The sequence below is a fragment of the Prionailurus bengalensis genome, chromosome A1, assembly GCF_016509475.1.
Source record: "Prionailurus bengalensis isolate Pbe53 chromosome A1, Fcat_Pben_1.1_paternal_pri, whole genome shotgun sequence".
In the NCBI taxonomy this organism is placed as follows: domain Eukaryota; kingdom Metazoa; phylum Chordata; class Mammalia; order Carnivora; family Felidae; genus Prionailurus; species Prionailurus bengalensis.
This window is the reverse complement of record NC_057343.1, coordinates 70,141,081-70,155,050: the sequence shown is the minus strand read 5'-3', so window position 1 is coordinate 70,155,050 and position 13,970 is coordinate 70,141,081. Positions and strand designations below refer to the sequence as shown.

At 45.3% G+C, this 13,970-nt stretch overlaps 1 protein-coding gene across 3 annotated transcripts in view; it reads right to left on the bottom strand.

The window, feature by feature from the left end:
- Positions 1 to 13,970, bottom strand: part of FARP1 (FERM, ARH/RhoGEF and pleckstrin domain protein 1) — a 299,936-nt gene that overhangs the window by 36,807 nt on the left and 249,159 nt on the right. For 2 of the 3 annotated variants that reach the window (XM_043581978.1, XM_043581968.1), the window contains exons 14-16: positions 6,947 to 7,134; positions 5,744 to 5,833; positions 4,572 to 4,705 (exon numbers count right to left, since the gene is read on the bottom strand). In XM_043581978.1, coding sequence (XP_043437913.1) covers positions 4,572 to 4,705; positions 5,744 to 5,833; positions 6,947 to 7,134 — 412 coding nt within the window. The remainder of the gene's footprint in view (positions 1 to 4,571; positions 4,706 to 5,743; positions 5,834 to 6,946; positions 7,135 to 13,970) is intronic. The other variant, XM_043581988.1, reaches the window with a different exon arrangement.

The following is a 13,970-nucleotide window of genomic DNA, read 5'->3' as shown; positions in this document are numbered from 1 at the left end:
CCTGGCTTTCAAAAAGAAAGGCATTCTTCCTGTTTTCAGAAGTCACCAAACCTGTTTCCTGGTTTTTGAAGAAACAGGGTCACCTGGGCTTTGGCCAGGCTAAAACAGCCCATCCCCTCATCAGGTGGGTTTACTCAGGAGGACGCAACATTTGGATGCGGGCAGGTGTGTTTACTGAGCAGGGGTTCAAGCCTCCTCATTCAGGGAAATTCCTGGTAACTTTTCTGCCTTAAGACTTCCCACTGCTGATCGAAGCATAGCACTGCCTCATGTAAAACCATGGTGGCCGTGTCATTTAAGTACCAAATTTGAGGGAATTTTAGGTGCATAGTAAACTTTAGATTTCTTTCCATTAACAGTAGTAATTTAAAGAGTATCACTGAATAAAGCCTGGAGTTTAGTTGATGGTAACTTAGCCACGTTAGTTTCCTAGCTGACAGACGTGCCCAATGATGGAAGAAGCTGACATGAGGGTAGAAACCCTACTTTCGTGGTAACTTTTTTCTAAATCTAAAGTTATTTCAAAATAAACAATATAAAGAAAGATCAGCTCCTCTCCCACCTTCTGCGAATGGGACAGAAGGCTAAGCCCTTCACAAATACTGTCTCATTTTGTCCATGTAACAGGCCTATGAGGTGCACATACTACAGATGCCACAGTGTAGCTCCACAAGGGCCAGAGGCAGCCAGAGATGTCCGGTGGTGGCGTGGCCGGGAGCGTGGACACAGTCAGAACACAGCCATCCCCCTCGGCACGGGCCAGCCAGGTTTCCCATACCCCAGACTGAATAGACACATACATGCATACACATCTACTTCCATCTGGCCTGGCGGTCCAGAACCCGGTGTGAACTTCTTTCTTAATGAACCTCCCTGCGTTCCATTCTTTTCCTTAAATATATTCACTCACACAGGCTGCCTATGCCGTGCAGGCATCAATGGCCCAGACGTTAAGGCAGAACTGGCCAGTGATGCCCCATGCCCACACTGGCCATGGCTCACTCATCCATGACAGGGCCCGGCCCTCCTTCTTTTCCATGCCTTTCTGCTCCGGAGACCACAAGCCCCCAGCGGGCAAAGCCTTCTACTTGAGCTAGCTCGCTCGCTCCCCCACCCACCTGTGCATGCATTCACTGCTTGTAGAAGAAACAAGAGTTATAACCAAAATGCAACTCAGAGAATCATAGAATCTTAGGTTTGTCACAGGAGCTCCGTATCAGTTGTTCCGGAAAAGGTATTCATCACAGTCATCTCAAGAAGCACTTTAGAAATACACACGTCTGGGACTCCTCCCAGTGTTCTGATTCAGGAGGGCTGCATGGGGCCTAGCAATCTCTATTTTTTCAAAACTCCCCCATCCCCAATCCCAGGTGACAGTGTTGCAGTGCCAGGTTTGGGGTTTCCAACAGATAAATGCCTTCTAGAAATAGTCCACCTCTGCTCAAGAAACCCCAAGGTGGAGGAACTCATTACCTCCTAAGGCAGCCTCTCATCGCCAAGTGTTAGTGCTAGGGAATCCTTCTCTATATTTAGACACGATGTGCCTCTTTGGAAATTCACTGTTTAGATTCTGTTCTCTGATACAACTAAGAAGACACTTACTCCCTTTTCACATGACCAGACTAAACAGAGCCATCAGATTTTCTAGAATCTTCTCTCTTCTAGGACAAATGCCCATAGTTTCAACAACTTTTTTTTTTTTAATGGAATGCATTCTCTATTCCATTTCAAAAGTGAAACTCAGAATTGCGCCTAGTGTTCTGAAGGAGCCCTGAGCATTTTTTGTGCTCTGGCCGCTTTCGTGAGGCAGTCTAGGACAAGCATTCTCAACCCTGGCTACACACGGGAATCATCGGGGAAGCTTTAGGTCCAACCTCTCAGAAATTCTAATATGACTGGTCTGGGGTTCTGCCTGGCTATCAAGATTTTGTTAAGGTTCCAGGTGATTCTGCTGAGCAGCTGATGTTGAGAGCTACAGATACAGACGCGGGGTCCTCTCTGTGTTATTCTGTTGACTCACACACTCATTCACTCAGCCTTTTTGCCTTGAATCCCTGCCAATTCCTCATCATGCACTTGAGGAAGTGACTAGTTGAACTTAGCAGCAGACTTTTACATTTATTCCTGATAAATGTCATCAATTTGGTTTGGGTCCATTGTTGCAAGGTCAAGTCACATCCTTGAGCTTCATACTGACTGTCTGCTCTCTTTCTAGCTTTGAGTCTTTTACATGCTTCTGATATTGTCATGTAAAACATGGATAAAATTATAGATCTTTGAAAGATCTACTGAAAATCCTCTGGGAAATAAATGACAGCAGCTGCTTTTTAGGCAACTGGATATTCTTTCACAGTGAAGGACCAGATGCAAAAGATTTATGGTCACAGATAATAAAGAGTGTGGCGTTTATTCCTAGTATGAAATGTTCCCTACAGCTCCCTGAAGCTCTCTCTGGTGGCAGGGGCCAGCTGAAGCCACCATGCTGAGCTGCCAGGGTACAGCTGATGACATTTCCTGTGTGTGGCCTCCCCAACATTATTTAGGTCACCTGCCACATGGACCAGAGCTGCCACAGTGACACCTGCTCAAGACGCCCCAGCCTACGGGAAGATTTAAGACTGCATTCGCACACATCTCACTGGCCAAACAAACTGTGAGTGGATTTCTCCAGAGTTGTAAGTTCTCTGACTCCATTACGAAAGCATCGTCTCACTTTGTAGGAATGATGAGGCAACAGAACATGGCAGAATGCAACCGAATGTTTCCAGGTAGACTTTGGGAGGTAAAATAAGAAGTTAGATCCTGTGGAATCTTTTTTAATTTTGAAAAGTGGCATTTCTCTTACATTCACAGCCCCAACCTACAGTGTGGCCCTAAAGTGGGGTTTCCAACCTTTCTCCATTTTCAATGAGGCGGTTTCTCAACCCTGGCTCTGCTCTCCTCCCTGGGGCATCTTGGCAATGCCTCCCACCTCCTTCTAATGCAGGGCGAGAACGGCATGTGAATCATCCTAAAGCACACACATGAAGTCGGACACCAGAGCACGTTCATGTCACTACGCAGGAGAGCAGCCCCGTGAACCTGTTCAACGGACACTTGCAACCCACTGTCTGGATCACCTGGGGCAAGACCAGCTCATCGGCAGCTCCTTTAGGCCCCTGAGCCGTTAAATGCCCCGAGACCGCTTTAAAGTAAATTCTCACCTCCCGTGAGGATACAGTATACAATGCCTCCCGCCTCTGCCTAAAACACAGAAAGTTTTTGCTATTTTCTCCTGGAGTTTTTCAAATGTATATTTAGTAGAAGGTCAACTCCCTAAGAGTCTGCATAGAATGGTCTTAAAACAACAACAACAACAACCCTAATAATTTTCTGGAAAGGTTCTAATTTTACAGAAGGGTACACTGGATTTTGCATCCTATGACACATGAGGTGTTTCCTGATTTCTTGCACCAGGTTAATGTTTTATTCAGTATTAAACGGACTTAATATTATTTTGAACCAATCTGTTCATGGACGTTTAGATCATTTACAATCTTTCAATTCTAACATGGCTATCTCTGTTGTACATCATTTCACATTATAAATGTATCCTTAAGGTACATTCCTAGATGCGGGATTCAAGGACAAGTGTGTGCGTGGTACGTAGGGTTCTACATTTTTCCAAGCACTTCCTCAACATAGTGCAACAGAATACTGAAAACTGCATGAGAGGTACAGATACTTCACAGACAACTGACTATAAAGCAAGAGCCAGTGACTACCGTCAACTCCCCCTGGGAATCCCTCAGTACGCCTGTTCTTTAGAACCCTCGTCGGTTTCCAGAAGTACCTACTATCTTTATTTTGTGATATTCACTGAATTATAAGAAAACATGCATTTTGAAAAATTATAAACCAAAGGGGGGGAAAATCCAGGATGAGATCTAAATATACACAGAATTTAACTGGGAAATTTTTTTTTTAGTTTATTTATTTGAGAGAGAGAGAGAGAGAGAGAGAGCGCGCACGCACACAAGCAGGGGAGGGGCAGAGAGAGAGGGAGACACAGAATCTGAAGCAGGCTTGAACTCACAAACGGTGAGATCATGACCTGAGCTGAAGTCAGATGCTTAGCCACCCAGGTGCTCCTAACCGGGAAATCATCTTAAGGTTGGCTTATCTCAAGCCAGTTTCTTGCCTTTATCTTTGGCTGTGACAGCTGTTTAGAAGGCATGACACAAAAATAACATTAGGGAGTCAGAGAAAGAGGAGGGTGTGGGGACAAAATGTAGTATTTTCTATTTATTTGAAAAAAATTGTTTTAATCCTTATTTATTTTGGAGACAGAACGAGAGAGACAGAGCATGAGCCAAGGAGGGGCAGAGAGAGAGAGACACACAGAATCTGGAACAGGCTCCAGGCTCTGAGCTCTCCGCCCAGAGCCGGACACGGGGCTTGATCCCAGGAACTGTGAGATCATGACCTGAGCCAAAACCAAGAGTCGGACACGTAACTAACTGAGCCATCCAGGCGCCGCCGACCCCCCCCCCCCCCCAAATATAACTGCTAAGCGTAACTGCTGTACTCACCACAGGGCTAGTCGTTGTTCAGTCTCCTTGAGAAAACTTGTATGAAATTTGTGCAAAGGTTCAAAATTCGGGAATATGAGACTTTTCAAGGCTTCGGGCATGACATCCTCTTTGCTGACTGTGCTCTGAAACCACTGGAATAAAAAGAAGACACACTTAGAGGTGTAAAGTTGAATGAGGTGATCCTTCAGAGGTGATGCTGCGGCCCAGTGTGCCTGGCGCCCCCAGGGCTTTACTGCTCGGTAGGCAGTGCTCAGCACCAGCGGGGGCTTCTGGGCCTTACTGCTTGTCCAGTCTTCAATTACACGGGGTGAGAGGCACCCGTCTGTTACCAATCGGCCATGGAGGCCAGGAGGAATCTCCGAAGTGGGCAGCTACTTCAAATCAAAACTTCCACTTTGGCCAACTCCCTGGTAACCACTGATTTAGACCACTGCACCCGCTCTGGTTCAGTCCTTCTGGAACATCTATCTCTGTTCCCTTGTGAAAACGCTGAGCACCCACGAGGCCGCACCAGAGAGAGGGAGAGCCACGGCCTGTACATGCAGTCGCTCGCGAGGCAGGGCTATCCCACAATGTTTACTGAGCACCTGCTGGGGGCAGGCAGGCACCATTCATGCCCCGGAGGTGCAGAAGCCCAGTGATTCCTACTGACCTCCAATGTCTAGTTCTTTCCCAGAATCCAGGTGCCTTAAAGACATCTACAGTGCTTTGAATTTGTTTCTCAGACTGAACAGGACTGATTAAAATAATTAAAGGTGGTCTCCTGTCAGGTTTGCTGACAGGGCTCGATTTATTATCAAGGATGAAACGAGGCTTCCATTCACCTCTGGGGTCTTCCTCAAGCAAAAGCCCCTACCTTGGATGACAGGCCAAACACAAACTGCTCTGCCCTGGTGCACGCACACAGCAAAATGCTCAACTTTCATTTTCTCCACTTCAGAAACTTCGTTCTTTTGCACTTAAAAATCACAATTATACAAATTTTTATAGAGCATGTTCCAAATTAAATATTCTCTTGCCGTCTAATTTCTATCACCCAGAAAACCAAATCCTTTTAATTGGAGTCAGAGAACCCAACATTTTAATTAGACCCAGCTTCTCTCTGAAAGCTGCATATGAGTGGAGGTAAAGTATGTAATTGGATGCTTTAGGGGAAACGCTACACATACCGAAGTGATGACCTCAAGATCCTTCAGATAAGTTCTCTCGGTGGTGGAGACTTCCTTAGCGATGAAGTATGCCTTGTCAGTCGGGAATCTCTGCAAAAGCGATACATTACTAATTCATGATGTTTTATTAACTGGGCTACAGACTAAATCAACTCTTATTTGTCCCCCTTTTTGTGCGAGGAGCTAGCAGAAGAAAATGGAGGTTTCCTTCCACTTAAACATTACCCTCAGTAGAAGGCCTCCAGTGAGCATGTAGCCACCGCGGAGAACAATTCATTCAAAATTGGGCATCGGAAAATCTAATCAACTAGTAAAATATCAGAGCAATGCAGTCTTCCAGGAACTAAAAGCAACAGAAACCACAGCGGCCTTTGTCCTGGGTGCCGGGAGCTGGTGGTGTTGGGTGTTCAGGAAACAGAAGCTACAGTGTTTGTGGGAATATGTAGGGTGGCCAATCTGAGGGGACAAAGTGAAAGCAGCTGGTGACAGACACCATTGGGACTCGATTCTCCGGAGTCTGTCACTTAGGTGAGCAGGCACCTCTCGACAGTGGGCCAGTTAGGGGTTTTGCTTTCTCTTTCAACAGTAAGTAAGAGGCAATCCCTTGTCGCTAGCGATCTCGCTTGCTTCCACAAGAGTCCACCTGACGCCACCTTTGGGGACACACATGACAACACTGAACGTGGAGACTCGAACGGACCCTTGTGCGCCTATGTTTCCAGCAATGGGATTTGGGCAAACAACCCAACCATCCATCACCAGAGGTACGTGAACACAATGTCCTCGACCCATACGGTGGGGTTTCGTTCTACCTTAAAAAGGAAACGGACACGCGCTACAACATGGATGAATCCTGACGACATTTCGCCAAGTGAAAGAAGCCGGACACAAAAGGACAAATATTGTATGATTCCTCCCGTATGAGGTACCTAAGCGGTCAAATCCATAGATGCAGAAAGTAGAAAGGAGGTTGCCAGGGGCTGGGGAAGGGGGAGGGAGATTTAGTGTTTAATGGGGGCGGTTTCAGTCTGGAACAACGAAAAAGTTCTGGAAATGGACGGTGATGACGGTTAGACAACACTGTGAATGTACTTAGCGTCACTGAGCAGCACGCTTAAAAATGGTTAAAATGGCAAATGTTATGTTTACTACTGCAGTTAAAAAAGAAAAAAGTAACGCGCGCATGCACGCAGGTCCCCACACCTTTCTCCGGCCTTCCTCCTCGTCGTCGGTGCGTGGGCACACCTGGTCGTTCAGCAGCGGGCTGACCAAGGGAGAGGCCTGCTTGGTGTCGGGGCTCAGGTTGGGAGACAGGATCACGTTGGTGGGCGCGGCTCCTCCCTGCGAGTTGATGGACAGCTCTGAAAGGTGAGGGCTACCAGTCAGGGAGCCTATTTGGGGATGAGAAGTATTAAAGAAAAAAAAAAGTAATTCCTTCTGGGACCGGATTTCTACTTACAATTCCCCCCCCCCCCCCCCCCCCGTATCAAATCTTTAGAACCTAACGTGCTTGACTATTTTCTAGATTTCCTGTGAGTTGCAGCTGCCTTAATACTAAAGATACCATAGTATGAATGATTCAATGGAGCCAGAGTCACGCAATTAATGGTAAGACAGAGAACTCCGTTTAGGGGGTAGTAATAGTAGTTGAGGAGCACAGTGTATCCCCCCAAATACGATCTTCATCTCCTAACTTCTGCCTTAGCTTCTAAGAATTGCTCGAGAAAGACAGTGTCTATACCACCAGGAGACGTGAGAAAGGACTAGAAAACAGAGCTATACTAAAAGGAAACTAAATGGCTGATGCACCCAGGACAGACTACACCTTATAACAACCACGGCTAAGTAAAGGACACAAGCAGCTAACTCCCCATTCTACAAAGAACAGAAGCAAGCTTATTATACCTGGTGGCGGGCCTTCCATGTCTCTCTCACTGTTTGGGACAGAAACACTAGCATCACATTTACATGCAAAGGTGATCATTTACAAATGCAAAGCTGGAGGTCATTACATTCTCACAGTTCCCCTTTAAGAGTCAAAAAGTGACAGGCAATTAATGACTCCTCTGAAAAGGAGATATTAAATCATACGAAAATGTAGAATTACCCATTATGAGTCAGCCAAAGGACATGATGTGTGCATGAAACTCTTTGCCAAGAGAATTTTGCAAATATCCAAGCCTCAACCCGTGGAACTAAGTGGGATGTTTCAAAATATACTTCTACTTAAGCGTTTGCACCTAACACATTTGTAATTCGAATGCAGGTTTGCTAGGACCAGCACTGCGGTAAACAAACTTAAAGTAGCCTGCAGGCTCGTCTGTTACCAGCATGAGGAAAGACGATGGAAATGCTTTCTCATTTTCCGATAGGCGGTTTCAGCTCATGGCTATTCCGCAAACTCGACAAGCATCTTGGAGAGGAAGGTGAAGTGCGATTTTCTGGGGCCACACCCCGTTTTCTTGACATCTATCCTCTCCCTCTGAATTCGTTCATATCCACTTTGAAATTACAAGATGGGATGGCCTTGAATGGAGGGTCGTGAACTTGATCACAGTATGAATGAACCAGCCATGAAACACCACCAGCCCCCACCCTGGCCCTGCTGGACCAGCTAGCTGAGTCACTAACACGTGCGTGAAAAGCCACCACACCCGGAAATAACAGCAAAAAGCAGACATCCTGCTACTGATTATTGGTCAGGACAATGATCCTTGAAGAATGAGATTAGAAAACATGAGGAAGAGACAGATTCAAGAAGTTTGTTTTAAAAATCCCTCCATTGAAATCCTTGCATTTTAAACACACATCATTGAAACGAAGTCCTGGTGTTCGACAAAGACCCATTCACCCCACACACCACCAGACCCAGCGAAACCCGGAGAAAAAGGCCAGAAATTGCTTCACAAATGTCAATTTTATTGACACTAGTGCACAACCGAATACAATAACTTGGAAAGAATCGGAACTTGTCAAATAGAAATAGTGACAACAATTAGAACTGCAAATGTTTCAAGGTACTACACTATTCTCTTCTTTAAAAAAGAAATCACAAAAAGGCAAATGTCATCACTACAAATAGGAAATTAGAAAAGAGAAATTCTGGCAGTCTGTCTAGAGATCAAAACATTTCATGCATTGTGAGTCACTGTATCAGAATCACTTTTTATTTGTCCACCGTAATCTGGCAAAATTTGGGGCTTACCTTCAGCTCTCACGCTGTGCATGAGGTCAGGTGAGGTGGTTATTAAGTGAGCACATGCGGGGCCTCGATTTTGCAGTGACGTGGAACAGAAAAAGCACTCACTTCATCAGTGAGAGTTGGAGTCAAGAATAAAAAAGCAGTTAGAAGGCTGGCTTGCAGGAGGCGTGGGGAGTGGGGGAACAGTACCAGTTAGGCCCTGGACAGCATCCAGGAGATGAAAAACCAACCACCCCACTGTGGGGGAGAAAACGTGCGTGTACACCCTCAGGTACAACCACTTCCACCCTCCGAAAGTCAAAAGCTATTGCCCTGGTGAATTCCTCCTGGGGACATTTCTATAGAACACAGACCAGGGCTCCAGAAGAGGTCTGTCCTGCCACGAACGCAGGGCATGTTTCAAAGAATACAGCCATCTAGAAGAATCCACACTGAACCACATCACAGACGGGATTGAGAAAGTGGGGCACTGGGAGCGAACTTCAGGACAACCCATGTTCTTTGCAGGTAGAGGAAGGGACAGCCCTGGGTCAGCTACAGGTTGCTGGGTGACAACCTGCTGGATTCACTCATGTAGCCCAAAGATGTGGTGACCAGCAACATTACACGTGCAACACAGACTCGGGGAATGATCAAGGTTAGGGTCGCCGATTTCTGTTTCCAGAGAGGCTACTTCAGCAGGCTTTGTGTCTACTCTTAGGACCTAAGAGAGGAAGGCTGATGGGTGTATTTAACAGTAGGACCAATAAATCAATAAATACCAAGCAGCCTGGTCTAGAAATCTGTCAGCAATTCTCTGGAAGGGAAAGGTCCAAACTCTGAAGTTCAAGTTTGCTCATTTGCCCCTTTCTCCCCTTGCAAGAGAAACAACTCTTGAAAATTTATAGGAGACATGGTCCAAACAAAAGTACGTAGCTCATTTACCATTCGGCAATCAATGAAATATGCTGATAAGGGCAATCAGTAGAATTTGGCAGCTTGATGAGGAATTAAAATTCTCTTTTGACTCTGAGCCAGAGTGCTGTGACAACTATCTGTACAAAGTGGTGTCCCTGTAAGTCCACCCTCTGGCAAGCGTGAAGAGCTGGGCCTTTAAGTCAGTGTTTAAGGTTACAGTTATTAGAACTACATGTAACCAATTTTCAGCGAAGTAGTCCATTTTACAAAAATAAACGTGTTTCCTATGTAAGATAAAACGAGCCCGCTCATCACTCTAGCCTTAGCAAGCCTGTCCAAATCATGCAGCTGGTTACTGGCTTTGAAGGCACAGCCCCAGGAGACATGGAGAGGAAATTGTGACCCACCTACACTGCTACTCAGTGAACTCATGAATGCCTAGGTAGTTTTATCATGTTTTTTTTTTTAATCTGTGACAAATTGACAAGAAGTAATTTCTTTCAGCAACAGGCTCTAGGTAAATAATTTGGGGGGATCTTTTGAGAAAGCACCTGGATATTAAGGCAATAACGTGGAAAGAAGGTTAAAGAGATTAGAAAAAGATCAGTTACACTCCAAAAGTCTGGAAGCTTTGGATTTTTTAAAAAATTATTTTGTCTATTTCTAGAAATTGCTGCGCATTTTTAAAGGTATGCAGTTATATTTCCATTTAATAACTCTCAAATCCTTCACCTCTTCCAAAGGATTTCCTGCCCCTGCTGTGTCCCACCCCCTACCCACCACCATTAATCTGTATCAGGAGGGCTGAGTTTATGTCACCCCCGTGGATTGGAGATGCCATCATGAATACTGCTCTCAAGGGAGGCATTTCTGGTAATTGCTTTTAAAAATCCTTTTACGTATACACATTCTCATGGCACAAACAATTATGAAACTTCAAATCAGCATAGCTGTATTTGTGGATTCAATTTATCACCCCGCTGAGAAATTTGCTTACCTTCTCTTTTTAATGTAAAATACATTAATTCTTCCCTCCTCTGCAGCATCGCCCAGACTGTGGCGTCTCCTGACCAGCCCCTTGTCACAGGTACATAACCTGCGGGAACGTGGTCTATGATCAACCGGCAAACTGGACGCCTGACCCCCCCCCCCTCCCCTTTTTGGGACTGGGCATAGCCACACCTCCTCTGATCGTATTCAAGGTTCAAGGACAAACTCACAAAAGCCTGGGAGAACAGAATTTTCTAGTCTATCTTTCAAGTAATATACAATGGCATTTCAAACACGTGGCTGTACCTGTCCTGTTTTTTAAGCTGGTCAATCCATTGGTAATTTCCTCTTTTAAAGAAGTTATTTGTCCTATACGGTGTTTAGAAAACCTGATAATCATTTTAAAAATAGTAATCCATGGCAGGATTGTCAAATATTTGAAAATACTGATTGCTTTCTCAGTTCCTCTTTTCAAAATCTTAAGAAGTACAACTTCGAAAGTATCTATGCTGATTCTTCCACATTACCCCCAAAGAAAGTTACCTGGCGAGCTTCTATATGCCACTCACCTATCATGATTTGTCTGCTGGTATTTGGTTCTAAAATATAGATTTTATCTCTGCATACCCAGAATATGTTCCAAAGGCACACGTAGAAAATACATTATAGATGTAGGTTTTCATGGATCTTTAAAAAGGCTCTTTTTAAATCCATCATCTCCCTCTAAAAAAGAATACAATGAACTCTCTCTTGAGGTTGTCTGCATGTGAAAGCCAGTTATCAAAAAAGGTCAGTACTCAGTTGGAAAATGGATCGTCTCCTGCGTGGACAGGATTCACTCTATGATAATTCAGCTGGGTCCCACCCCAGTGGAGTAGGTGAAAGCAGCTGACGATGCTTTATTAAAATGACAAGGTTCCACAGGAAAAGCTAGTTTATAGGATTACCAACCACAGCGGTGCTGTCCTTTTCTTGATCACGGAGGGTGTTGAGGGCAATGTGTATATGTGCTTCTTATTCTCAGACCAAGGTCCTTTAAACAAAGTTTTGCAAGCAGCTAAGCACCAACCTCAACGTTCATCATCCAGCAACTCAGAAAAGCAACAGAAATGCAACGTGCAAATAGAGATGGAAATGCTACCAATGGAGGAATGACAGAGAATGTTCTAGCGTGCTCTTCCTTATGGGGAAAAGAAAAAGGAGAATTTCCCTTTGTTCGAACATGGTGGCGGTGGCAGGGTTTGGGTTGGGGAACATGGTGCTTCATACCAATGAAAAATACCATCTTGTATTCAGGACAAAGCTTCAGCCATCAGTGGGAAAGAACAGTTACAATTGACAGTTTTTACAGCAAGATACCTGTTAGGACAAGTAAAAGCCTCTTCAGTTTAGATTAACAAGAGATATTAATATCGTGCATACATCGTTACAGGAGTCTGGCCTTCCGTGCTGAAAGACCCACCAAGCTCATGGTTATTGGAGAAGCCAGCACCCTTCCCGGGGTATACATCCATGCTTTATTGAGATGCTGTGCTCTTAGGCCGTGGAGAGAAGATGAAACCAGACAGTATCTGTGAGAGCTTACGTTCTGGGGACACGTCAAAACTAAAAACAGCTTCCTGGCAACGACCAGCCAACTGGGGCTGAGCGGGATGGGGTTTTCTCCACATGCCCACTGACCCCCACACCCGCCAAAAGAAGTGCACATCTAAATTCTCTTACAGATGCCAACTATGGAAGGTGTTCTATTCCCGTGTCAGTTGATGTTTCCAATCAAAACATGAAGCCAATCCTGTGGTTAGGTGTCTGAGCTCCCCTATGTAAGCTCCACCACAGATGCTCTCTGTTTCCATGAGACCTCTCCCCCAACGACAGTGATCCTGCTGGCTTCCAAAAACCTCCCTACCCCCAGGCACCCATGGTGCAAAGTACAGGCCGGTTAGCAGGTGAAATGAGAGAGGTCAAGTCTTCCCTTCACCTTCTATTCCCCACCCTCAGTGAACTAGGGTAGCACCCCGCATGCCTCCGTGTTAAAGCCTGCTGTTGAGTGAACAGGATCACTGTGTTCTAGAGGAGACCAGGATTTCAGGTACAAACTGGTATTCAGCAGTGTAAAAAAAAAAAAAAAAAAAAAAAAAAAGACATCAGACAGCGCTCCAACAATGCAGGGAACAGAATGCACCATGCTCTGAGGATAAAGACAGAACATTGGGGGGGTGGGGGGGTGGGAAAGCTCTCTCCTAGATAGGTACATGCTGACAAAACAGTGCATACAATGGAACAACAGAAAAATGTTTTCTCAGATTTATTAAACAAATGACAAAAATGAGAATGAAATCCCCAGCCTTTTCTGTTTTAAAATTTGGTGTATTAGAAATTTTTAATGAAGTATTTTGTCTATAGGATTAAATATACACACAGAAAGAACAGAAGGGAACTGGATTAATAATATAGGCCAAGCTTGTGAAATCTGGTTAGTCAGGTTTTCACGGCAACTTTCCAGGCAGAAAGGGGGTAAGCGTGAGGGACTGGGTCTGGGTGGGGACGTGGGAAGAGCAGCAGGTGTGTGGTCTTCACAGAGGAAGGCCTGTCTTCGGGCTGTCTACACATCAGTGCAGGCTGAGTGGCAAATGCTTGCTTTCTTTACAAAGGGAATCTGAGGCCCGGGAAAAAGGAGTTGTTAGCCTAGTTTCGTGAGCCAAAAAGCTTGTCCGTGTGGTTAATGACACACCAGGCACACCACTGCAGGTTCCAAAACGGACCTCCTCCTGTTTCCTATTTGAGAGCCAGTTAACAACCCAAATTCATAATAAAGCGGAACTCTGCCTGCAGACTCCGCATACCACTTACTACCTCCAATTCTCACTCAAAAGTAGAACGAATCCCTCTTTGATGCTTTTTACTAAACACGTACACATGTGCACGAACACACACACAGTCCTCACTCCGTCCTCAGTGCCCCTGGTTTGTGTTGCACGTTGCAGCGATTTGTAATTACTCTTCAATATTCTGAGACCGTCGTGCCTGGCCCAGCAGCAGCAAGCCCAAGGATCTTTCAGCGCCATTTCCACAATGGCATTAACGGCACCAGCCTTGCAGTTAACCTTTCCCACCGGCTCTCCGCTCCACATATAGATC